General features: G+C 41.9%; 2 protein-coding genes across 2 annotated transcripts; both read right to left on the bottom strand.

Annotated features, from left to right (window-relative positions):
- Positions 1-405: 405 nt before the first annotated feature.
- Positions 406-8,078, bottom strand: lpla (lipoprotein lipase a). The gene is made up of 10 exons (XM_076088596.1): positions 7,963-8,078; positions 6,893-7,061; positions 6,356-6,535; positions 5,565-5,676; positions 4,685-4,918; positions 3,885-4,127; positions 3,031-3,151; positions 2,578-2,760; positions 2,334-2,441; positions 406-2,201 (listed from the first exon to the last, which is right to left on the bottom strand). Exons 1-10 carry the CDS (start codon positions 8,076-8,078, stop codon positions 2,150-2,152), a joined length of 1,518 nt encoding a protein of 505 aa, XP_075944711.1. The 3' UTR covers positions 406-2,149.
- Positions 8,079-16,987: 8,909 nt separating this feature from the next.
- Positions 16,988-25,816, bottom strand: safb (scaffold attachment factor B). Its single transcript, XM_076087860.1, has 21 exons — positions 25,517-25,816; positions 25,117-25,213; positions 24,009-24,073; positions 23,602-23,862; positions 23,443-23,502; positions 23,300-23,339; positions 22,057-22,483; positions 21,664-21,707; positions 21,480-21,586; positions 21,156-21,305; positions 20,668-20,756; positions 20,317-20,366; positions 20,118-20,197; positions 19,866-20,008; positions 19,571-19,703; positions 19,170-19,366; positions 18,837-19,014; positions 18,538-18,620; positions 18,376-18,434; positions 18,094-18,148; positions 16,988-17,969 (listed from the first exon to the last, which is right to left on the bottom strand). Exons 1-21 carry the CDS (start codon positions 25,667-25,669, stop codon positions 17,852-17,854), a joined length of 2,589 nt encoding a protein of 862 aa, XP_075943975.1. The 5' UTR covers positions 25,670-25,816; the 3' UTR covers positions 16,988-17,851.
- Positions 25,817-25,880: the final 64 nt, after the last annotated feature.

The following is a 25,880-nucleotide window of genomic DNA, read 5'->3' as shown; positions in this document are numbered from 1 at the left end:
CGATATCTCAAAATCTGCCACCAACACCAAATCATTACCAAAGTCATTGAGATTCCTCCCTTCAGGACGAGGGATGTGTGTAGCAAATTAAAAAGCAGTCCATCCAATAGTCCGAAAATGTTTCACACTGGAACCAACTGACATTGCCAGCCCTAACATCATGACGGTGGTTTTGACTTAGATTACAAAGAAAGAGGAGCATGACAAGTGACCAAAGCATTTTAAAATAACAGTCTTTAGAAATGTAGAAACTTTGGATGTGAATGAAAATGTGTCTGATCACAATAAAAAGCTCCACAGGGTACTTTTTAAACTACTAGTACTTGTGCTACTCAGTGTGTTTTGTTTGAAATACTGCATATACAAGACTCTTCAGTTGTTTAAAAGTTTATAAAACTCTCTTTACAGGTGCTAGAATCACGTCTGGTGCAAATAAGCTCAAACTCATAGCTAACAAACGATACATTTTTTGATCACCAAAACTGATATCATATGGAGTATAGTTTAATATTTAGCACATTTTAAGTCAGCTTGTCAGCCTGAATCAAGGAGCTGTTACCCTCAAGATGCTTAGGTGGATCCCTCAGAGTGATCAGACTTCATCACTGATATTTAAATATATATATTTCACCTGCTTCTAAAACCGATGAGCTATGATGATGACGATGATGCTACCAGGCAGATGTGCTTTTATCTGATTGAACATCAGATTGGAGAGTGACAATTCATTCCGACAATCTTTTGACGCTTTAATCATCTTATCATTATCTAAAAGCAACTAAAGCAGTCAGGAGTATTGGAATATGTGGTTTATCTCTTTATTAAACCATCCTGGGCTCTTTATTTATACAGTGCACTGCATCTCAGTTCATGAAAGTAAAGTCACTGAACAGCTGGCATGGAGACCAATTTAATTGATCTTTCCAAAGCCCCCTGCATAAAATGACAAAACGCTTCATTTATAAAAAAAAAAATACAGATGACAATGAAAGCCTCCCAAAATATATTACAGCTTAATATACAAATATACATTCAGTAAATACAATATGAAGTATTCTTGAGATGTATTACGGCTAACATGTAGGCCAGTCCATCACAAATTATCAGAGCTTGCATGTTTATTTTCAGCAATTTTGTAAAGTACAGTTTGACCTTTTCAAAATAAGGGCACGTTGTAGACAGAGTTAAGTCAATGATGTCAACTATTGCAGGGGAGACACTGTTGGCCCATTCATGAAGTAATTAAAGAGCACCGAGCCATTATTGGATTTAAAAGTGACCTCAGTTCAATTTCAGGAAAAAAAAATACCCAAATTAAAAGATGCATTTCCCTGTTGGACCGCAATCTCAATGACCTTTGACATCTAAATGGCTGCAGGGGACAGAGAGCCTTTTAAAGTGACCAGTGACACAATAACCAAAACACAATCAAAGAACAAGCAAGGCTTCAAAAGATCAGATATTAACACATTACTCATATTTATATATATAATACTGATCAAAAAAGGTATTTAGACCACTGTGATTCTCCATTCAGTAGATAGTAAATACTTCTTTGGTCCCTGTCGATTGTTTGCAATTAGTGGTTCGGTAAAGAAAAACATTAGAGACAAAATTATCATTTTGCACATTTAAGAAATAAAAAACAAACAAAAAGATGTGCCTAAATTATGCCCATCACTCAGAATCATTTATACATAAACAATAATCCAAGTTCACAAAGGCAAAGAAAAAAGAACACTTCAGGGGTTAAAAGTACATCAAAATCAGTATAAACAGTATATATGGGCTACAGAAGCATAAACAAATGATTACAAAGATGTGCAGAAATGCTACAGAAAGTGTACATTTGTCATATGTGAGCACATCATCACGAAGAAAGCTGTAACATGTGTCAGCAGCAGAATATGCGGAGAGACAGGAGAGAGTTTGTGAGCAGACTGATTGCCAGCACTGTAGATGAGGTTGTGTCGGTTGCAAGTCAAGAGGCACAACAGGAGGAAAATTTAGAAGAAGAAAAAAAAAAAGGCAGCATTCAGTATATGTCCAGTTGCTTGCTATGGCTTTCCCAGTGTTGCAGTGTGCGGCCCATCTTTGGCTATGTGTGTAGAGATGGATGCTGTGCATGATGTGTGTTCAAGTGCAACTTTCAAGCGCCGTTCTGCTCAAAAAGACTGCCCTCCATCTTCAGCTTGTGCATCCTGCAGAGAAGAAAAGACAACAGTGAACAGGAGAGCTTCTGCTTCTGATAAAACTGGGTTTTGAAATATGTCAATTGATAATTGATAATAAATAACAAGGATCCATATACAGGAAGCGTCTCCTCAACTTACAATTTTTCTTTACGGCTCATGTTGTCTTCTTTCAACTTGACAAAGACTCCATCTTCTCCTCCCCTGACGAGGTACGCAAACTCTCCTTCCTTCGAGCTGAAGATCACCCTGAGATCACATGGAGAAAGAAAAAACACTTTAAAGTAACAACAAAATTTAAAAAAAAAGAAATTCCAGTCTGAAGTGTCAATGGATCTATTCTAGTTTATTCTAGATATATTTGTGATGGAGACCAAGAACTCACTTGGACTGGGTCTCCCCGGACTTGATGCGCAGTTTTCGGATGTGGAACTTGCTGCTGCCCCACCAGTTTGACCAGCTGATGATTGTGTCCTTCTCCCAGCGCAGCTTCACGATCATCAGGTCTCCAATATTCACATCGGTGGTGATGAGGAACGACAAAGTGGTGTTACCGTTCAGGACCGGCCTAAGGGGTGACAAGAAGAGCAAAGTTCAAAGGTCAGCAGCTCAGTTTGGACTATCTATGTTGACGCAGTGCAGGCGTCCGTGGTAGGTGAGTGTGTGTGTATGTGTATGCGTTTGTTATATAGCAATGGTGCCAATATGGTCTGTATTTATGGTCAGGAAACACTGTTGTTGACCATGTGTCAACTTTCTCTTGTAATTTCCACATGCATGTTTTGTTTTTCACATGACAGTATGTTAAAAAAAAAATGGTGCTGTTTAATGTACGTACAGGACGAAGGAAATGTCCTCCTTCTCTCCGTGGGTTCCATACAGAGAAATCTTCATTGGCTGCTCGGTGAAGCTCTGCTGGTCCTCACTGAAGAGATGCACCTTGACTTGATAGTGGAAAACTACGACAGAAGAAACAGAGTTTACACTTTAGACACGCTCTCACGCAGATTGACGGGTTCTCAGCAACTGGCCCATGTCTCTCATAAACCACTACTTAAAGTTAGTTTAATACTTTTAACGCCCTTATGCAACCGTTCTCTGTCTTCATGTGACTGCCACAGTGCTGCATTTAAACACAGATTTGTGCTGAATCCGGCTTGGTTACATTCACACACCCTCATATATATATATCCATTACAAAAGAACTGTTTACCAAGCATGCTAATCTTTGCACAGAAATAATGCTGACTTTTACCAAATTCTTAAATAAACTTTTCCATTCATAGTGTATCACATGTAGTGGTGTTGCATTACCTCAGCATACTCCAAGCTACTAAAATACCCATGACCTCTTCTTCGTGTGACCTCCTTAATACCTGCTACTTGTTGTACATGTCTACAGCTGTGTGAACATTGTGTGTAGTCTATTTGTACCATTGCTACCTGTACTAATATGAATTACAGCTCCGGGCAGCCACATCCACACTAAGCACATTCAACAATAGTAGCTCACACACTGAGGATTACTCCTATTAAGGTATGTGCATCCATTAACTCGAATATGACTAATCCTTGGTAAAGTCCATAAACCCAGTCAGACTTTCAGTAGATCAAAGTATTTCTTTCTAGCACTGCACAGGACGCAAAGCCTACAAACGCCTCTCTGCATGTTCCTCTCCCCCCCGTGTTTACCTTTGTAAGGCATCATTTCACGAGTCTTGAGGTACATCTTGGCGCTGCGGGTCGTGCGGACCTTGTTGATGTTGTAGCCCAGCTTGTTGCAGCGGTTCTTCCTGCAGCTGAGGCACATGCCCCTGTTGAAGGCCTCTCTGGAGCTGCAGCGGTAGGCCATGCTCTGCTGCTGGGTGTTCAGCAGAGAGTCGATGAACAGGTGGATGGAGCGCTCGTGGGAACATTTGATGAGTTGGTCCATATCTGAAGCACACAGAATACAGACGCTTGTGAACCCTCTGCACCTTCTATGGCGTGACGTCATGCAACGATGTAAATGTCTTCCTCATGAGAGGCTTTTACGGCATTTCTCACTTTGAACTTTTAGCTGCATTGCGTAATTAAAACACGTCTCTGAATCTGTGGCTGTTACGACTGGAGGCAAACATATTTTAATTGTAGCTCTGAAAGCTTTTATAGACTTAAAATGTCTGTTGACATCATGTAAACTTACACAAGCCTATCTTGACAGTTTACAAAACCATTGTTGCAAAAAGAAGGTTGGTAACACACTAGGTCTGAGCAGTAAAAGGTTCAATCAAAATTTAAGATTTCGTCACTTATACGCAACTTTTTTACATTCCAGGACATATGAAATGAGTCAAATAATAAGGGCAGATACATGCCGACATGTCACCAGGTCATCTAGTTGAAGTTTAGTTGACAGTATATAGATTATAACCAAACCCAAAGCATCATCACAAGCAGAAGTGTAGTGAGGAACGAACAATGAGAAGAACATGTGGACATACTTTGGAGGCCCTTGATGCCTGCTGATGCAATCCCCATCAATGTATTCTGAATGTCGCAGCCAGGCTGGAAAGTGCCTCCATTGGGGTAAATGTCGATGTGGCCCACGGCTCTCTGGATGCCGATGCTGCGGTCCGGGGAGCCCCTGGTGTTGGTGTGCAGGACGTCCACAAACTGGGCATCATCTTTGGACAGGATGTTCTGGTTGTCTGCGTGCTCGAAGGTGGGACCAGCAGGATCCAGACCTAGATAAAAGGAGAGGGAGGCAAATTTCAGCGACGCCTCACAGTGTTTTGGAGGAATTTCTTTGTTGTGCACGGTTTTCCATGAAGAATTGATTGTGTGTAGATCATAAAAGACACATAAAAGCTGAAATAAATGCCTCCTGAATGAACACTTTTATGGACTGATCGACCGATAAAACAGCACATTTAAACATTTGAGTGTGTGTTTCTTTTAGTTTCTTTTCTTCATGTGCCGCTCTGCAGAACCACTGAAGCTCAGGACAATGTGAAGTAGTGATTGCGGGTTGTTAATGGGCTCCTGCCTTTGATCACAGTAAACACACCATTATTCTAAGCAGGTCAGAGAGATGTCCCAACTCAATAAAGTCCATGGGGACAAATAGGGGGATTGGACCCGCATACTGGCACCGACTGGTTCACAGCACACTTACAATACGGGCCTGGAATGGCCGGGTGATTATATTTTACTGGCGTAGTGTTTTGTTATTACGAGCAGGGCCTGTATCTTACAATACAGTACAGTATGGTATGTTTGCACGCATTAATTCACTGGCTCAGAGACTAAATTTAGACATTAAAGTGTCTAAGAAATGAGCCAAAATGCTTATAGCTAAAACACAATGCACATGGTCGTAAATGTTCTCACCTGTGATCCTACTGATTTTATGGTCTGTGAGGTCTCCGGCAACTCCAGCCACGTGTGCTCCCAGACTGTAGCCCAGCAGATGAATCCTCTCCCAGGGCAACTGCAGCTCTTTCTGAAAGCGAGGAGATGGATCAGATGTGCCAGAAGAACATGTGGAGATGGATGAGATGTGCCAGAAGAACATGTGGACATAACGTAAAACAGTTTAAAGTGAATCCCACAGACTTGCTGGAGGGATTAAAACTAATAGTAGGCTTTACCTGTTCAAATCTTAAATGGAGTTTTGGACATAATCCAAGATGAGGATTAATTTGTGTAATTGTATGCTTTGCCAAAACTTTACAAGCTTTAAACTTGGAAGTGATGTAAATAAAGGACAAACAAATGAAAGCATTATTCCTGCCAGTACCCCTTTTTGCCCTTAAATTGCTCAAACAAAGTCTGAGCTTTACTAAATTCTGATCTTTGTAATGAGAAGCTGCTGTGAGCCACAGACACGGCCATAAAACACCTTTATAGGGCGATTAAAATCATAACCAGTAGGGAAAACATATCTGCAGCAGCACCACTGGGTTCAAAAGGATTACATCATCAAACAGAAATTTGTCACAGATTCTCCAGCTGCTCTAACTTCTTTGCTGGCAGATTAACGTAGAATACAGTCAAAGTGTTGGTGATGCAAAAGCAGTGGGGGAAATCCACTTTTTGACAAAGAGGATGAGGAGAATATGATCCAGCTGTTTGTCAGCTCCGTGTCAGCCAGCTGGACACTGATCAATGAAAACACTTACTTGTAGCCATGTAACGAACTTGGCCAAGTCGCGGCCCACTAGTTTGGTGTAGGCTGCAGAGGTCGGGTAGTGCTTGTTGGCGCGGGTCAGCCAGTCCACCACGATCACATTGGCACTGGGCTCACGCTCGTAGAGAGCAGACACCAGTTTGGGCACCCAGCTCTCAAACATCCCGGTCACCTGTAGTCACACACACACACACACACACACACACACGGTCACACACATTTCTGAGGTCAGCTGCTGGATGGCGTGATTCATTCTGGCTTTAGCCCTCATTCTGTGTGTTGAGTGGTTGGAGAGAAGCCAAATTGTCTTCAGGTTCAAATCTTGTTGCATGACTAAATCCCATTATAGGAGCGGACCAAAACAAAACAGAGCACATAACCGACATACATAAAACACAAATAAATACTTAATTAACAAACCAGGCACCCATAAGATAAACCTGCTGCGATACCTGTGATTTTAACATGGTTTTCTATAGTACTGCATGCTGGTGACAACTTTACATGAGATACATTGAGTTCAACATACCGTCCAGCCATGTATCACAATGAAGGTCTGTGTCTCTGAGTTGAATTTACACTCTTTGATGGTTTCTGGGCTGCCTGTCACAATGTAGCACATGTCGTCATCTGGGATGTCGACGGTGCGCAGGGAGAACTTGGACACGATGTCAGTGAAGTCTGTGATCCATTCAGAAGTGGTCGGCAGCGGAGTACCGGTGACTGTGGCGTTTGCTGTTACAAACAGTACGCAGTGGATTAGATCATTATGGTATGATGGAAATGTAGAGGATTGCATGCACAAGTCAGGGAAACTGAACATTAAAGAACATTATTATTACACCTTCCAGTTCTAGGCATACATACAACAACCAGGCAGCAATTTGAAACAGTCTTGCCGAGGACAAAATAAACACACATCAACAAACAGGAAACGTTTTCATGCAAATTGCGAAACTTGCTGTTTTTCTATCTGTCAAACTAATGGACCACTGATCACACCAGTGTGTCAGTGAACCGGTAGAGACATAGAGCATGGCTGTGTCGCCCCCTTTTGTCTTCACTGTACTTCTACCAGCATAAAATGAATTAAAGATTAAAATATTGTCAAAAGCCTGGAATTCCTTAAGAGATTAATTTCAATTGATAAAACCTGGATACAACCAGATTATTCCACTGGGTCTTGTTTTGTAATTTAATAAGTCTTGTAAAAAAAATCAAACAAATCTAAATGGTTTGAAGTGGAAACAAATACCAGTAAAAATTATTCCTAATTAAACATTGAGTATGTTTTTTTTTTTTACACTCGGAAATAATGCGATTTTATAACATTCTTGTTTTTCACCGTAGTGTTTTGTTTTTCCTCTGTTCTCTCTCCAGACAAAAGGCCCGTAGTAGCCGCTTTGCTTCATGCACACATGGACCTAAATGGCATGCAATAGGATGCAGACCTGAACTGTGAAAGCGTTTCACGGGGTTACTCGCGGTCAACACGGAACATCATGCAGGAATGAACCTGATCCCCGCATGTAATTGCTGCCTCATTAGAGCTGCGGATGAATCAGGAAAACATTCTCTTTGCAAGGCAAACAAGCTGATAGGTCGTTCTTACCGAACACGGTGGTGGTGGTGAGTTCAGGGTCAGAAGAAAAAGTTGCAAAGATTTTCCCCAAAATTATCCAAACAGACAAAAAACTGATATTTTCTTTTCCCATATTATTGCTAATTTTTTTTTTTCTTAAATATCCTGAATTAAAAGTTATCTTGGTGTCCGGCGGACCGGCTGTATATCCAAGCGTATGATTCAAAACACAAAAGTGGTATGGAGTTGCGGTTTAGGAGTAAAGGTTCTTATGGTCTGTCACAGTTGCCTCTACAAGTCATCTTTATGGGTGGCTCATTTGAATATTCAAACATGATTGGCTGACGGTCAGAGGGGCGGAGTTTAAACTTTGTCCCAGCTCTGAAATCACTAAAGGGAAATCATTCACAATCTTCTGCACAGGAGAGCTGACTAACTGCAGCGCACCGGAATGTGTCATTAGCTTTATAGAAACGGTGTCATTAGTGCCAATTATCAACTATCAATTCGATTGTTTGATTTTTAGCAAAGTTTTGCAGTAAAGTTGCCTCAGAATTTAGGACAAATTTACATTGTTAAATGTGTTTCTTCATAACTCATAATAAGCTGTTGAACAGAAGCAAGAATGTATGTGTAAAAATAAATGACTAATCTATATTTTTTTTACACATTCAAGCCAATATTATTAAATAAAAGTCCTGCATTGAAAATGCTTTTAAAGTAAAAGTATGAAAGTATTATCAGCAAAATGTGCTTAAAGCTAGGGTAGGCAATGTATTTCACAAACATGTTTTGTTATATTTGTTGAATAAGACAATATGTAACATTTTATCCAATTCATTTATGTCTCTGTCACTTGCAATTCAATGTCAGTTTACTTTATTTCACTGATAATCCAGTCAGCACAGTACTGCTCTCCAAGAGTCCTCCTGGGTATACATCAAAGACAAACAATTGAAGATAAGTAAGACAATTAAATCACAGCGCTAACAGCACAGACTGTCACAAGCTAGTGAATTATAGTATTTTCATACCGAAATACATTACATTACATTACATTACAGTCATTCAGCAGACGCTTTTATCCAAAGCGACTTACAATTCAGATTCTATCACACCGTAGGCACAGCTACGGGAGCAATTTTACACCTCTCCAGCACCAGTTATCTCCCTGATCAGAGGTTCATGATTTTTTTCTAAACATAATCACTGATGTTGATTGTATGATTTAGTTAACGGATGCCATGGTGTTGTCAGTCAGAGACCACTGAAGCCAAGTCCGATGTGATCATCTTAGACAGATCTTCTGAGCGTTGTGTGTGTGTGTGTGTTTGAAAGCCCCCTTTCCTATTGGCAGATCACTGGTGAGTCTGCACTCGAGAACGATGACAAAGCACAACTGGATCCCAATTTATTGAAAAAAGCTTAAAAAGCTAATAAGAATATAAATCAATAAAAGTACATTCCCATCTCATATCATGTCATGTAAAATGAAAACAAGATGTTTAGATGCTCGGTGCATTCTCTACGCTGGTAGTTAAACCCCGTTGCAGCACTTGGGGGCACAGAAGAAACTCAAAAACTCCAGAGAAATCAAAGACACATGTAGACTGAGAGCACGCATGAAGGAAATGTGTCCAAGCCCCTATAAGCTTTATGATGATTTTCATGCCAAAACAACTGCGTGAGAATATTTTATACTTTTGTTTTCTCTACAAACTGAGGGCAACAAAACAGATCAACCTATAGCCTATATGTTTTTCCATCAGGATAAAGTTTCCTTGTTTTTAAACCTGATATGCATTTGTTTTTGGAGAATCAGGTCAGTGTAAGATGTCGCCCCCAGGACTATTATTCTTCTAAAACCCGTAGAGATAAAACTGTATGAGATTTTGGATTAGAATATTACGTGTGGTGCATGACTCAGGGGGCCGTGTTGTTTAATGTTCTGTGTTGCCTTAAAAAGAAAATGAGCCACAGACAAGAGAAGAAGAAGCAAAAGAGAAGTGTTGCATTCATCTAACCCTTACTTTTTATCTTGTTTACCTTTACCTGCATAGTAGTCATTTTACACTTGAGTTCTATTGACACTGGCTTTACTTCGTCATTGTTTGGGTTCCAACAGACCCAAGCGGTGGTTTTTTTCTGCAAAAACCTTCTTTTTTGCCCCTTGACCTCATTAGAACCCACTAGAAAAGTACTGAAGCGGTAACCTTTCCCTTCGCCACAAACTGAGCTTCTACATTTGATGAAACATCACATGTTTATAAGCGGTTCTCATAAAAATCAGGGAAAGTCATGAAATCTCAAGGTGATTCAATAATGGCAAGTACCTTTTTTGAGATGTTCACAAAGAAAAACTGAACATAACTTTAAATGCTAAGTCAGCGTGGATACAAAAGAAAAATAGGAAGAAGCTGATTCACTTTCCTTCATGACAGACCAGCATTTTCTGCACAATTGCATCCTCAGTCATCAACTTCTGCTATTTTCCTTCTCTAATTATAGTATCCCGTTTCTTTTATCTGACATGTTCAAGCGTATGTATGCCTATGAGGAGGTGTGTTTATATTTATGTGTCTGCCAGTGATTGTCACGAAAGTGATGCTTATGGCCAGACCAACAGGCCCAACCCAGTGATTAGAGAGAGGAGAAATGCCTTTCCCCCATCATTCCCTGAAGTTACTGTACTTGACCCCAAGGGAGACCCACAGAGATATATGACAGGGCGGTAATATCATATCCTTTATGAGACACACCCTGGCATGCAAGAAGAGGGATACGGGATGTAGAAGAAACACAGAGGGGGAGAATGAGAGCAGCAGCTGATTAGAGACGGGCAGACAAAATGCAGCAGTTGACAGTAGCGACGGGTGTGTTTTGTCTCGTATACAGATCTGATATGTCCCAGTCTAATGTCACTCAGTCCCTTTAAGCTCCAATTAGTTTGGCTTTGACCTTGAGACCATGCTGAGGAAATGAAAAGATCACTGCAGAGAGAACATATATTCCCTGCTGGGGAGGAATTCCTTCACCATCCTTTTATTCTTCTTCTGGAGTCGTTCAAACCTAAAGGGCTGCACATTAGTTTCACATTCCTCCGTTTAAACTTCTGAGAGATCATGAGCAGAGCGGGGTTGAGATGACGCAGACTTCGTAAATCAGCTGAATGTCCGAGGCAGTGGCATTTGGACTCCATCTGTTTCCTCCAGTATAAGCGCATGTGTTTATGACCACTGGAGCAAACACAGGTGTAGCTTCAATCCCGAATAACAACAACACACAGTCAGTCATGCTTCTATGGAATGGGACAAAAACCTCATCAAGATGTGTTGAAGCAGCCGTGCAAACACACTCTCACTCACACACACACGCACATGGTGAGATCCTCAACTCCCTATTCTTGTGTTTCAGAGAGGTAACACCATGTGCTTACAGTATGTGGCTTCCACAGCAGGCTGAAGATGTGGCTGCAGACTTCCATGTTATCTGGTGTTAAATATCCATCTTCTCCTCTGTCCCTTAATCTGTATTCTTTGCTGCCTGTTCTAGGTCATCCCCTCATTGTTTTTCATGTCTTCGTTGGCCCTCATCACATCGTGTTCCCCTTTATCTGAATGTTTCCGCTCTCGTTCATAGCCATCACTTGTGTCCAGACACAACAGGAGAGGGATTTCTGCTGAGACCTTGAAGCCAGCTGGGGAGCATAATGTCAAAGAGGAAAGGCAAACTCATGAATCTTGGTTTCACAAACCTTAAGGTGTATTTCACATAATGACATGGAAGCTCAAGAGACCGCTCTAATTAACCAACAACAGAGTGAATTTTAGCTTTACTGCCCATTCAGAATCCATTAGACGAGGAAAAAGATTTGCTGGGCAGGCAGGACAGAAGAAAGAAAGGCTCCTCCTCAGTAGGAGTTCAGTCTTTTACGAGCCTCCTACTAAAGACACAACAAGGTCATAAAAGAGCCGCAGAAAGACTTGAGTGTGTGAGGAAGCCAATATGTTATGCCTCTATTCAAGGGTGACAGGAAGTGTTTGTGTTATACACTTGTGCCGGCAGTTTAACGAGGAAAAACGAATTGATGCGTGAATTGCGTGTGTGCGTGCACGGGACATGTGGGTGTTTATATCTAATATACACTGAGAGTGTTTGTATCCACTGTATACTGTGAACCTTAAATCCCTTACTTTTCTTCTGTAGAATTCAGGAGATCATAGATTATTATTATTACAAATTAGATTAGAATGGTTTTGCAAGTGAAAAAGCAGCTGAAATCACATCTGCGGCCTCGCTGTGAGCCTTTTTTCTTTTGCAGTGACGATGAGATCGGTGGAAAGCCATAAACATCAGCCATCTCTTATAGCATGTTTGACGGAAGGAAGAAGAATGTGTGGAGATTTTTCTGGTTCTGCTGCATTGAGCAATCTTGAGTCTGACAATGTTAAAGGAGTGAAATGCTAAATAACTTCTCCTTACATAATGTTTGACATATACAGTATATAAATGTATATTTAGATATGCATGAAACCTAAGTCCTGGTGCAGTAGGCACTGTTATGCAGCATGAGTACATTTTTGTATGCCAATTGGATAAGGCATGCATGTAAATACTCCTACAGTGTGTGTGTGCATGCATGTACAGTATGTGCAGAGGAATAAGTGTGAATAGGAAAAACACATGCACACACACACACACACACAGAGGAACAAATGAGTTGAAGGCTGTACATCTGTTGCTGCGTGTCCTCTGTAAGTCAGAGCTTACAGAGCTTCCACTGTCCTCTACACATTATGTGTCCAGCACACAAAAGCCTACACACTTTTGTCATGGATGCAAATAAGTGCACACAGAGTCCCGACAGTGAGATGCAAAGCAAGGACGCATATATGTATGTGTGTGTGCGTGTGTGTGTGTGTGTGTGTGTGTGTGTGTGTGTGTGTGTGTGTGTGTGTGTGTGTGTGTGTGTGTGTGTGTGTGTGTGTGTGTGTGTGTGTGTGGGTGTGGTGGAGATCCACACCCTGTAGCTCTGCCTGCTCAGTTGAGTTTTCTCCAGTTTCTCCGTCATGCCTGTACATTACAAAGGGGCTTTTGCACATGTGTGTCGGTGGATTTCTCTGCATGTTATGAGAGGAATGCAGCAGCTGAATGAGTCCTACGTGTCAGGCAGCTGGTCAAGTTCGTGTTAAGGCAGACGACTTGGGCCGCCGTGCGTACAGCAGTGAGCACCAGTCCAGTCGGACCGGAATTCCTCAACTCACTGATGTCCCAACTCATGAGGGAGAAGAGATTTCATAACTATTTGATTTCAACTGCTCCAGAAGATGCCAGCGTTTTGCCTGTAAGCAGTCGAGAAGGGGTTGAAATGTCCATTTCAATTCCTGTTGACTCTGCTGTTTAAATTATTTGAATGATTTTGCACCCCTAATCTTATCTGATAATAAACTTCAACATGAACACATTAATGTATTATTCTACATCAAATACCAGGTTGTTAATGCACTAATTGTGATGTTTCACAGGATTGGTCAAAGAGTAAATTGATTTCATGAAGTCATTAATTTATATATTTTGTTCCTTGTGCAAACAGATAGTAAAGAAATAGCCCAAATTAAAGACTGAGAGAACAATCTATGATTATCTTAAGGTGAGAAACAGCTCAGACATGAATCCGAAACAACAGAACATTTGGGGACAGACCCTCAGTGTTCAGCATCCCTCTTACAGCCCCGGATGACAGCAGCCTGATGTCTGACTCTCCAGGTCTTGGAGTGGGATGACCCATCTTGGCTCAGGTTTGGCCTTCGCTCCCTTCTCTTTCTGTCTGGCTGCTGTCTGAGCTCGATGTCTTTGGCAGACAGGAATCAGAGTTTGCATCATTCCTCCCGTGCTGCTGCCCAGCAGCCTTATCATGAAGACTGGCTGCATTGCACGAATGATTGTGATGAACTCAGGATTATCGTTTTGGCAGCAGACAAAGGATTTCCCCCCAATGTAAACATATGTTATCTCTCTGTGGTTTTGCCTAAATTCCTTAAAAACCATGAGCATAAATGTATTTTAAGGATTGCAAAAACATACTCAAAAATCATGCCAGGACTATATGATGGGTCAATTTAACAAAGATATTCTCAAAAGATATTTGTTGGCAGAAAGAGGGCAGGGCGGATACAGTAGATAACTATATATCGTCTTATCTCTCTCCCTTTCTGCATTTTTTTGACCCACGACACTGAAGCTCTGCAGACCATCTCCTCCTCCCTGCAGTTTGAGCTGTTGTTCCGAGCTTCATTTCTGTTGAAACATAATAAGGATGTTAGCTCAGCTTTGATTTCCCTCAGCTGTCCAAGGAAGCTCCTGGTGGATCCACCTGTGGTGGTCTCAGGTCTGGTGTATTGCAGCCTAACATACTGTATAAGAGGAGCACATGCACATGAACGCACCACAAACATCACGACCCTGCACGACCAATTGTAGCGATGAAACACTGATGAGGATCTTACTGAAAACCTGCTGTGTGATACGATGTGAATCCCACCGTGTTTGTCTGTTTCTCACGTGCTGTAGTCTCTTGCCATACATTCACTCGTGTACATTACTTTTAATACAGATTAACCTTGTGATTTAATAAAACAATGAGGCAGTGAGTGTGAGAGGAGAGAGACTCAAGAGACTCAGAGATGTGGAGGACACTTCAGCTAGATGGCTGATCGGGACAGAGAGAGAAAACAAGCACACATTCCAAAGGCCAGGGTAAATGATGTTGCACAGCACGGGGGTGACGCCGAAGATCAGTGGTGCGTGTGTGTGTGTGTGTGTGTGTGTGTGTGTGTGTGTGTGTATGTGTGCATTCCATTTACATTGACCTCATTGTGAGTGCTTACTGACACATATATGCCTGTAAGTGTGTATGTGTCCGGGTGAAGTGTCTTTGGCCTTCTCCAGCTCAGTCGTGTTGATTTAAGCTGTTCGTTCTACATCTGGCGGACTGTTTTCAGTGCTGGTCACTGATGCATGTCCTCAATTTAACCCCCAACATCCTCTCACTCACAAGTCATGTCCTCTGTGCATTTATCTTCTGTCACAAGCTTTTCCACTTGTAGCGCCGCTGTCATCCATGTCCACATGGATGCAACAGCCAAAGCATGCAATCATCAGTATTAACTGTTGCTTATCATGAGAAAGTAAGTATTTCAGCTGGTTCTACCGTTGCACTCACTTTCCTTTAATATGCATAATAACATCTACTTAATGCCTGAAGTATGAATAGAAACGACCAGTTCTTGCCTATATTTGTGATTATATATCTCCCTCTAGTGGACAATTAGAAAACGACAAGAGGAAAATTGTTGTTTTTATTTGCCAGATAAGGGTCAACAGGTGGGTTGGGGACAGGGCCAGTGATGCTGTCAATGTTGCAAACTGACAAATGCACATCTCTGAACCATGCCTGCATGTTGTTTTGTGTTACTGGAGTTGCAGACCTGCAGATTTGATACAATGACAGGGGTCCCCCGTAATGCCACATCTGCCATAACAATTTTCTTGGCTAAAAGTTTTCTTACAAGAGGGAACAAGTGTGCAGACATCCAGGAAAAGACACAAAACTAAAAATACTATACTGCAGGACACAAAGGAGGCTTGCACACTGTTAGGCTCCTAATAAATAGTTTATTTATCTTTTTTTTTTTTTTAAACAGGCATTTCTTGTAGAGGCAGTAATCAACTCAAATCATTATCACCTGCTGGTGTGTGGGGTTTGTTTTTTTCCTTGGGGATTGCTGACCAGCAGGTGATAATGCTTTGAGTTGATTACAAGCCTTTGTTTTCCGCTTTCTCACGGGACTGAGGCAAGAATTAAAGGATTTAATTACAGCCTAGAACAGTGTGCAGACCTCCTTTGTGCCCTAAACGGTTGTCCACACCATTGAAAGCAACTTCTAAATACATTTATGAAAGACCCAACAAATTTTCACAGTTCATTCGAACTTATTTATTAACTTAAATTAACACCAACAGCAAGAGTTTACAGCCTGCTGTTGAGCACTTCTCCAGCATTATGCACACATTATGAGTCATATCTTGCGCTTCATGATACGAGTAGCTGCGTCCTGAAGGAGGAAAGCATCGGTGGGAAGAGAGGAACTCCATTTGTAAAAGAGGAACTTGGATCCAGTAATAGATAAAAACCAAGGGAAGTTAGAAGTGAAGGAGCTATATCTAGAAATCATATCGTCATGACCGTGAAGTACAGAGGTCAAGAAGATCATCTCCTGTCGCAAATAAACACGTGATCCTGGACAACGTGCTATTTTGCAATGAGAATGTTATATGCAACACTGACACTTACTGAGGTGTCTGTCACGAGTCTACATTGTTGGACTACAACCAGTTCTACCAGACCACCCACTGGGTTTGGTGTTGCAGCCACTAGCTTCCAACCTCATTTCTTCAGTCTAGGCTGAAGGTCTTTTAGTCATGTGAAATACAGCACATCCATTCTCATCGGACTTCCAAGTTGAGTAACTTCTCCCTCTGCTGTTTGGAAAGGTTTCAGGACACCAGAACAGAAGTCCGAGTGCAAAAGTTCAGTGTTTGTAGTACTGAAGAGAATCATGGCCTCTTGGTTTCATTATTATTCCATTTAAGTCAGAGGGAAACGTCCTGTTATATAATCAGTTTGCAAGAAAACTCATCTTGTACACTATTGACTATTAACCACAAGTGAAAATGTAAGTTGTCGATCAAGTCTTCACATCTTTGCTGCACGATCATTTTATTATCAAACCATTCAATGGTGGCAGAGCATCCCCAAATCTAAATGGAGCCATGTCCAATGTAAACGCTGCATTTTAATACGTCAAAAAAAGGTCTAATGGAAGAAATTGAAATTGAATTGTTGCTTCAAAGTGTCACGACAGCTCATATGCTTTAGTTTAGTTTGTGTGTTTAATGTGAGCCCCTGACATTGAATTCTAAATTAATATTTTGGCAATTTAAAATAAGTCGGGGAGCATTTGTTTCAGTAGCACCACTGCAAAAAGATGAAAAATCTTTTATTTATGGAGTCAATTTCACCCTGTGAGCACGGCCTTAAATGAACCAAACAGAAGGACTTCACTAAATATAACACTTTTATGAAAAACTACACAAAGAAACACATTCGAGTTACAGAAAACATAGGCTGAAACATAATACATTAAATTGTAAGATTTAGATTTTATAACAGATCTTAATCAATAGTTTGTGAACAGCTCCTGGGGCATTTATTACCATTATCCAACAATCACACAAATCAAATACAAAAAAAAGCACTGATTGAAATAAACTAATAAACTAACAAGCATGGATAACAATGTGAATGAATTTACTTTTAAAAAACATTTTACTCATCGGAAAAAGAATGACGTCAAAAAGGAGCCTCAAGCGATGAAGAACTGACTTGCAACAAAGGCAAATTTAACGAGAATGGAAAACGTACACAATGCTTCAGACAAACTGGGATACAGAGAGAAGACTGGTGAGGTTAGGTCCATTGATCCAGGTGTCTAGAAAACATCTTAATCCACAACACAGAGCTCCGACGTGACTTTCCACTACAGGCCCACCTGCATATACAACACATTCATGGCAAGCAGTTGTGTTAGACTAACAAGGTAGGTTGGACTGAATGATAAATACAAGGCAGGAGATCACTACATCACGCACACAAACAAAAACAACTAAAAAAGGGAGAAGCGATGAGAAAAACAAATGTCTCCATCAACAAATTGATTGGAATTGTGTCAAAAACAAAAAACAAAAAAAAAATCCTGGTTTTCAAAAAAATTTACAAAACAAGATGGACGCATCCTTCCCGATACGACCTCCTGAAACAATCCCACTATCGTCTTCAGGCAGACATCAGTAGCGTCGGCCAAAAGCTCCACCCTGCAGCCCGCTGCCCTGCAGCAGCTGGTTCTGCCTGTTGAGAGCTCCGGACAGGGACTGAGATGTTCCTGTGTTTATGTAGCTTCCACGGCTGGTGGACAAAAACACACAGACGCACAATGATCGATACTGTTCTATCATAATATAATGTACAAAAAAAAAAAAAGGGGGGGGGGGATAACATGAAAAAAGAGGCGTAAATATTCACTTCTCACCTTGCTATTCCTCCACGTGCTATGTGGCTCTGGCCTGGGATGGCCCCGTCTCTACCTGCAACAAAAAAGCAAAACATCAGACGTGGAATAGCTGTGAGTCTATATTGCCATTACGTGCTAAAAACTCTATAGTTTCAGGACACGTGGCACCATCATCCCTCAGCTTGCTACTATAGTTATGCCATCTTCTACTCCCATCCTCAGGGCTAAAAGCTACTTCGAAATGTACATCATGGTATCACGAAAAACCGTCAATACACAATTAAAGACAAGTATGCGTACTTTGCCATGTTCTGTCTCCATCTATTTTTCGACTAGAGTCCCAGTCTCGACCTCCTTCCCTAAGAAAAAAAAAAACATTTAAATTTTTCTTCCCTCCAGGAAAAATGTCAGCACTGGACACTATCTCGGTGTTTATGTGGCTCGAGCTGAAGCCAGTCTCACCTGGTGTTGACGCGTTTGTCATAGCCTCCACTCCAGGACTCCCGGCCTTCTCTGCCATGTCTTTCTGACCTGTCTGAGAAGTGCTGAAAGAAAAAGGACACGAGACAATTCATTCATTCTGTGTCCCTGCACAGCTGCTACACTTTTACTGAAAACATTCATCCATTGTTACTCTGTGAGGTCACTCATGACCATTCAGTTACATGTTCAATTCTCCCCATCAAGGATTTATGCTTTTACTGTAGTACGTGCATGAGTTGCATCCTAACTTTAGTGAGACGCGGGTCAACGCTTCTTACCTGCCCGTCTCTGTCTGCAGCGACGCTGCGAGTGGTGTCTCGCCTGTCAATCAGCAGGTCGTCTTGGTACCGGCCCCGGTCTCTGTGGTCAATGTCCTGGTAACGTTCCTGACGACCGAAGTCTGAGCGGCTGTAACGGTCATCGAGGGCCACGCGCTTCTCAGGCCAGTCGTCTTTCCTAAAAGAGGAGCAGGCAACGACATCGAGCATGAAGTTCATCCACCGAGCTGCTCTTTATCCATCCGATATCTACACCAGGCATTCAGAAGTACTGAAGCTCTCACCCTTATTCCTGCTAATATCTTGTGATTTCATGATTCTGTCATTATTTACCTGCCATCAATATCATAGGGCCTCTTAACAGGGCGGCGGTCCTGTTCATAGCGCAGCTGCTCCTGCTGCCGCCGCAGCTCATCGCGCTCCCTGAGGATCCTTTCCTGCTCGCGCCGCCTCTCGTACTCTATGCGTAGCCTTTCCCGCTCCAAGAACTGACGCTCCAAGCGGTCCGCGTCGAGGCGCTGCTTCTCAGCCTGGGAGTCAAACCATTCATGAACACGGTGAGATTATCAAAAATGGAACTCGTGAGAAAGTAAAACTGACGAGGAGAAAATTGAATTGATATATGGGAGCAAGATGAACATATATTTCTATTACTGTAATCAACAGGCGTTGCAAGATTTGCACCAGATAAAAATGTAATGTAGGAAATGTGGGTGACAGGTGACTAACAGTACCTCCAGCCAGCTCCTCTTCCGGATCAAGTGTTTCCTCTCCTCTTTCTCTCGGAACAGACGGATTCGCTCGCGCTCACGGTCCGGGCGGTTGTCGCCGCCGCGAGTGTCGCGGGTGTCCCGGTCGCCCCGGTCGCTGAAAGAAGATGGCAAAGATCGATCTCTCAGCACCACATGTACAGTTTTGGGAGTATATGTTGTAAATATAGGTCAACAGTGTTAAATCATATTGTACAAAACTGCTGCAAAAAGCATTTCTTCAGCCTTCAGCAAGAAGATTTTAGAGAATGATCCTTACGTGAACCTGCGTCTCTCCACCTCTCTGATCTCTCTCTCTCGTTGTCTCTGTCTCTCACGCTCTCTCTGCTCCTTGATCTGGTCAAACGACAAGATTTCTTTCTTCTCCTTACTGGGTGACTTGCGGTCCCGACTTTTTGAGCTCTGGAGAAAATGAAAGAAAAGGTAAAATAGCGACTTTGTACGCTGGCATATAAATGACCAGGGTGCATCTCAGTAACATCTTGTGAGGAAGAAGCTTTCGTTTACTTACTCGTTCCTTGCTTTTGGTTTTCACGCTGATGACGGGCTCTCCTTTGGATTTGTCCATAACTACGGTCCTCTCATTCCGCCCTGTCAAACAAACACAATTGATATGGTCAAGAAAATAGGAAGATGTGTTAAACGAGTGACTTTTATTCAGGGTTTAATTTTTTCTTCATACAAGCTGGAAATGATCCCACATTTCTCACCTTTGCCATCTTTTCCGTCTCCCTCAGCCTTCTCATCCTTTCCATCAGATCTACAGAAAACATGAACAGTTGAGCCAGCGCAGTATCAACCAACATTTTAGAACAACAGTTTAGTTAATGGTTTACTTTTCTCCCACATAGTTGATAGCTTATCCACACTGAGGAGCTCCAACTACTGTGGTTGTAGGTTACTACTGGGGCATGTCGTACTATAAATGTTTGCGCCCGTCATACTTAAAAGCACACCGGACCAAAATACCGAGCTGACTGGGCTTCTTTTTTTTTTTTCTTTTTTTTTTTTTTTAGGAAGATACTCCTCTCAGAGATGCAGCAGCTTGTGAGCGGTCTTACTTAGAGTCAGACGACGGTCTCCTGTCACTGCCAGGCTTATTGGGGTCGTTCTTGTCGGCTGGCTTCTTCCCCACGGGCTCATTCTTAGCCTGACATGTTTAAACAGGAACGTGCTTATTCACAAAAGCTGAATGAACAGATTTCATTTCACACTGATCATACCATACAATGAAAATGAACAATGACACCTCTTTGGTAGGCATCCGATTACGTGTGCTCTTTAACTTAATTCATTTCTGTATTCTAATCTTTAAACAAAATGATATCAAATGTAACAATCGCCTTGTTACCGGACCTACTATTACCCACTCATGTCTCTACTTAGTACAGGCTTCACAACAGACTTCAAGGATTACATTTACAAACTCATTGCCAGGTGCTTTAGTTCAAACTAAAAAAAAAAATGTAGTTCTGCATAAAAAAAAAATGCTAAGATTGACTCAGATCCAGAGGGTGATTCTCTGGGCGGGACCACTGCTGACACTCACCTGCTCCACAGAGATCATCCTGCCATGCAGCTCCGTCCTGTGAAGGTGGCTGATACACTTGGTGGCCTCCTCTGTTGAAGACATGGTGACAAAACCATAGCAGCGAGCCCCGGGGCTCTTGGCGTTGGTCACCACCTTCGCTCCAACCACCTGCAGGAAAATGGAGAGATAGAGGAGGAGACGCAAGGACAAAAAAAAAAAAAGGCAGAGATGGCCAGAGAATAGGAGAAAAAAATATATATTATGTCCTCAATTTTAGATCAAACACGGGTGATCTGTAAATTTGAGGCCTTTTGACGACGGTGTGGGTCGGCATAGACTAACCTTGCCATATTTGCTGAAGAGGGTCTTCAGATCAGTCGCTCTAGTAGTGGAAGAAAGACCACTGACCCACAGATTCCTGCTACTGCTTGCTGCAGCACTTCCAGCGGCTACAAACAATAAATGAATGAGCATATATCCAATGAATATGAAGACAAGAACAGGGGAAAAAACTTCATCCACTCACCTTTTTCATCTTTTGACTCAGTCGTGCCATCTTTCTCCTCAGCGCTAGAGACAAAGAAATAAAAGCAATAAACATACAGCAGTGAAATACCTGGTATCTCTCCTCATACAGATGTATATACTATGTGTTTTATGGTATATAATATATAACTGACAGTGACATCATGTACCATAGTGCAGTGATTTAACAGTGAGTAAATGGAACTATACCATATGGCAATCAGAATACTGGGTAATAAAGTGGGATAGGTGAGTGTAAAGAATGACAAATGAAAACAAAGACAAATGCACAGAACGTTTTTACCTCCAAAGAGCATCCAAATTTTGCTAGCACAAAGGAGCCAATGCAACAGAGATAGCCATTTTGGTTTCTAGTAGACAGAAAGCAACAAACCTCTTTTTCTGATCATCGCCCTCTACAGAAGAGGACTCTTTCACTGTGGAGGCTGAGTCCGCAGCAGCTTTCTCTTCTGTCTTCTCATCCTCCTCACCCTTCTTAGACCCCATTTCTGAATCAACAGTTTCATCCACAGCGCCTTGTTCGCTTACACTAACGGCCTGCGAGCTTTCGTTTTCAGCGTCAAATGTCTCTTCTGGGGCATTCGGGGCGTCCCCAACCTCTTTGGTGGGAGTCTCAACAACATCCATGGCGCTCGCCGCATCTCCAGAGGCGGCGTTCTCGGACTTGGCACCGGTGTCGGACGCATTGTCTTCCCCTCCGGCGGTGGCAGCGTGCTCTTCTTCAGGGCTCGTCTCGAGGCTCTGCTGGTGATCTTCGTTAAGTGGCTCAGATAAACAAGAGCCGGCTACTTTGTCATTTTCTACGGATTTAACAGGAATAGAATGGCACAGAGTTTAATCACTTCTGAAACACAGCAATGGTTAACGAGGAACTGGCAAGCCCTGGATTAGGAACGTCATGACCACTGGCCTGTGCTCTTAGAACTATGTATTAAAACGATGAAGTAGGCCCTAACGAGAGACTGGAAGAGAACCCGAAGGCTGGAAGACAACTAAGCAACTAATGCGACTAACACTTGGGCTCAATTTTTCAAGTCGAACCACTTCACTGTGTTCACCTGATCCAAAGCAGACAAAGAGTTCAATGCTGAAGAGAGCCACAAGATCAGCAGAGCAGCAGCAGATTCTTGCTGCAGTCCGCCTTCTTTCAGCCTTTCACGTTCCCCAGTGTCCATTCGTGATGATGACAAGAACATTGGCTCAAGTCCAGCAATTTCATGTCCAGCTGATTTCCGAGTCAGAGTCTTTAAAAAGCTGTAAACAGTTGATGAGTCTTGATGGATCTTCAGTGTCTTGATCTTCATGTGGCAACCTGGAAACACTGCAATCACCTGCAACAGCTCACACCTCCCTGACCATGAAATATAATTGCTGTCAATGTGCATCAAAATTGTTAACCACCGTTATTTTACTACTGCAAGATAACATAACTTAATCGACATTTTTAACCAGGGACATTATTAATTGTGGTTAACCAAATTTCAACACAAAGCCAGCAATTCCCTTCGGGCTTCCAGTCTCTCCTTCCTGGTTGAAACTAAACTACGTGTTTGCATTCCAAGCTCAACACTGTAAAAAGATGCATCCACCTTTTTCCAAACAATTTTCTACAGTACCTGTTACTTCTTGCACGTCATCTGCATCGGGATCCTGAGCCTAAAAGAAAAGACTTAATGAATGTGACAGTTTGTGACAGCGTGCATTACCGTATAGCTTCACAAGCTTTACATACGTGAGAAATATGTGTGAGGTAACATACCATATCGATTGATGAGCATGTCATATGTTCAGTCTTATCTAACATCTCAGACTCATCCTTCTGTGAAAATAGATACAAATGCAGTCACGTTAAAAATTGGCATTTAGACAAAGATAAGAGATCAAAATTAGTAGACACGTTTGTAGTCGAATTTCTCACCTCTGGGCCTCTTGCTTCATCTTCTGACTCGACGGTCTTGTTGTCATGTTCATTCAACAGCGCATCATCGTCATGTTGTTCATTCAAAAGCGAGTCTTCGTCATGTTGTTCATTCAAAAGCGCATCTTCGTCAGAGTGAGAATTCACGGCTTCCTCGTCGTCCTCGGCTGGTATCCCGTTGTCGTTCTCCGTCTCATCCAGAACGTTCATGTCGAGGATGTCCATTTCCTGCATGTTCTCGTGGTAATCCTGAGGCTCTTCCTGAATAAGAAAGGAGGACATTTGCTGAAGACCCTCACAAAACAATTCAACAGCGATTAAGAACTTTGCAGTTGTTAAGGAGGGCGATGCAAAAGCATCATTACAGTAGTGCTTAAGACATGTGAAAATAAGTGAAGCAATCTCACCTGTCCATAGTGAGAGTCCTCCTCGATAGCACTGTCCTCTGGTTCATCATTCTCTTGCCTTGCATCTAGAGTAAATACATTTAGTTTAGACCGAGTGCTCATGTGGGCATCTTACAGGTATCAAAGAAAACGATTTGTGTGTGTCTGTGAGATTTTCAGGTGATGGACAATTGTAAGGCAATCCAATACAACCGACAGCTCCTACATTTATGCATCTAAAAATGTTCTGTAACCGTGTTTGTTACAGAATAAGACAAGCCTCCCATAGTACTAATACTCCTCACTCTAACGTGCCCAAGGAATTGTACACTGTACATTTTAGCAAATGGAAAATAAATACAGTGAAACATTTTATTCAACTCATTTGACAGTATAATTCACTTATGGTGAGAGATCACTGGGGAAGTTCACATTAAGATATACTTAACATGTTATTCAGGAAACTCACAATCAAAATGGACTTTCACACATATTCAGGTTACACATCCATAAAGTAGGTTTCCCCAAATTGCCACTTTATTAAGTAAATTTGGCAAAAACTAACTCAGAAAAGCTCAAATTAAAAAAAAAATACTACATTATAAAGGTTGAATTGTTCAGTTTATCTTCAAACTGTTTTAGAGAGTTATTATGGTCATTTTAGAGGCTGTATTTTCAGCTTGATGCCTTTTATTTGCATTGCATTAATAACTGATAGATGTTATCCATTCTACAACCATAATCACCATGAAGTTGAATCGGCTCCAAAAAAAACCCCACTCCATGAAGATGTAACGTTACCTAATACAATTACCATAACCTGCACACCTCAACTACTGATTACGTTACTGAGCAACTTTAATGGAAAGTGACCTGACCACATAGGTGATCATCGTCAGGTGACAGTCTCTCAGACACTATAGTGTTTTCTGTAGTTTCTTAAATCAAGACCGTGAATGAAACACCTCGAGTAACTTAAGGTTAACGCTACCATGTGAGATTTGGGAAACAGATGACTTTCTAGTAAATGTTTGCATTTACAGAAAGGAATGGGACAGACCGTCGGATAGTACAGACATGTGCAGTGTAGGTTAAACGGTGTCCACTTAACGTATTATGGAAACTTTACCTTTGGAAGTCCGTTTCGGTGTAACATTAGATTTCTTTGGGTTGGACTCCGGAGCGACGGTAATTTCATCCGGATTTCCACCCTCTTCCTCGATTGCCTGTTTAATCACAGAGATGCGAACACTTCAACACACAGAAGCATTTTATTTTACAAAAATCAAATATGTAAATAGACACGAGATGATAGTTCGTTAGCTAGCTGTTTGGAGCAATTGTAAGCTAACAGTTAACGCTAGCTAGCACACAGTCAGGCCTCGTAAGCTAAGCTAACGTTAGCTTTAGGTTTAGCGTTGACTACGTTCAAGAAGCCACAAAATACAGGCCTCGATAGTAACGTTAAGTTACTTGGGTCAGTCAAATCCAGTGCCTAGTTTTTTTTAACAAGTGAGCAGATAAACGACCTTCTTGAGGCGCTCGGACAGCACGCTCTTCACGCCCGTGATGTCCAGGTTTCGTTTCTTCAGCTCGGCCTTCAGGTCGATCACTCTCAGCTCCGACAGTTTGCGGACCTCTGCGCCCTCCGGAACGTTCACGTCTGCGGATGGGTCAGCCATCGTTTTTGTCTGTGAGGATATCTCTTCAGGTTTTTAAACAATCCTTTTTCAATGCACTTTATTTACTGATGCTGCACTTTACGAATGGGAGCAGCTAGCTTGCAAAAATACTGCAAAATGGAGGCCGCGGTGAAGCCAGTCGATTGACGTTACGGCGCATGCGCAGTACGGTTGTAGTGCAGAGACCAGCACAAGCACAGGATAAATCACA

This window comes from Anarhichas minor, unplaced genomic scaffold (assembly GCF_050575085.1).
Source record: "Anarhichas minor isolate MPS153535 unplaced genomic scaffold, ASM5057508v1 ptg000010l, whole genome shotgun sequence".
Taxonomy (NCBI): Eukaryota; Metazoa; Chordata; class Actinopteri; order Perciformes; family Anarhichadidae; genus Anarhichas; species Anarhichas minor.
Note: the sequence above shows the minus strand (reverse complement) of the source record. Positions and strands in the feature narration are given on the sequence as shown.

Bases quoted from the DNA above. Each gene is read 5' to 3' on its own strand.
- safb (XM_076087860.1), bottom strand. From the start codon at position 25,669: ATGGCTGACCCATCCGCAGACGTGAACGTTCCGGAGGGCGCAGAGGTC. The intron at 20,367-20,667 runs GTAAGACCGCTC...TGTTTTCTGTAG, and splicing joins AGACCGTCGTCTGACTCTAA to ATCTGATGGAAAGGATGAGA. The intron at 20,198-20,316 runs GTGAGAAATGTG...TTTGTTTGACAG, and splicing joins AGACGGAAAAGATGGCAAAG to GGCGGAATGAGAGGACCGTA.
- lpla (XM_076088596.1), bottom strand. From the start codon at position 8,078: ATGGGAAAAGAAAATATCAGTTTTTTGTCTGTTTGGATAATTTTGGGG. The intron at 4,128-4,684 runs GCCTCCAAAGTA...TGTGTGCTTCAG, and splicing joins TGCATCAGCAGGCATCAAGG to ATATGGACCAACTCATCAAA. The intron at 3,152-3,884 runs GTAAACACGGGG...CTTCTGTCGTAG, and splicing joins TGAAATGATGCCTTACAAAG to TTTTCCACTATCAAGTCAAG.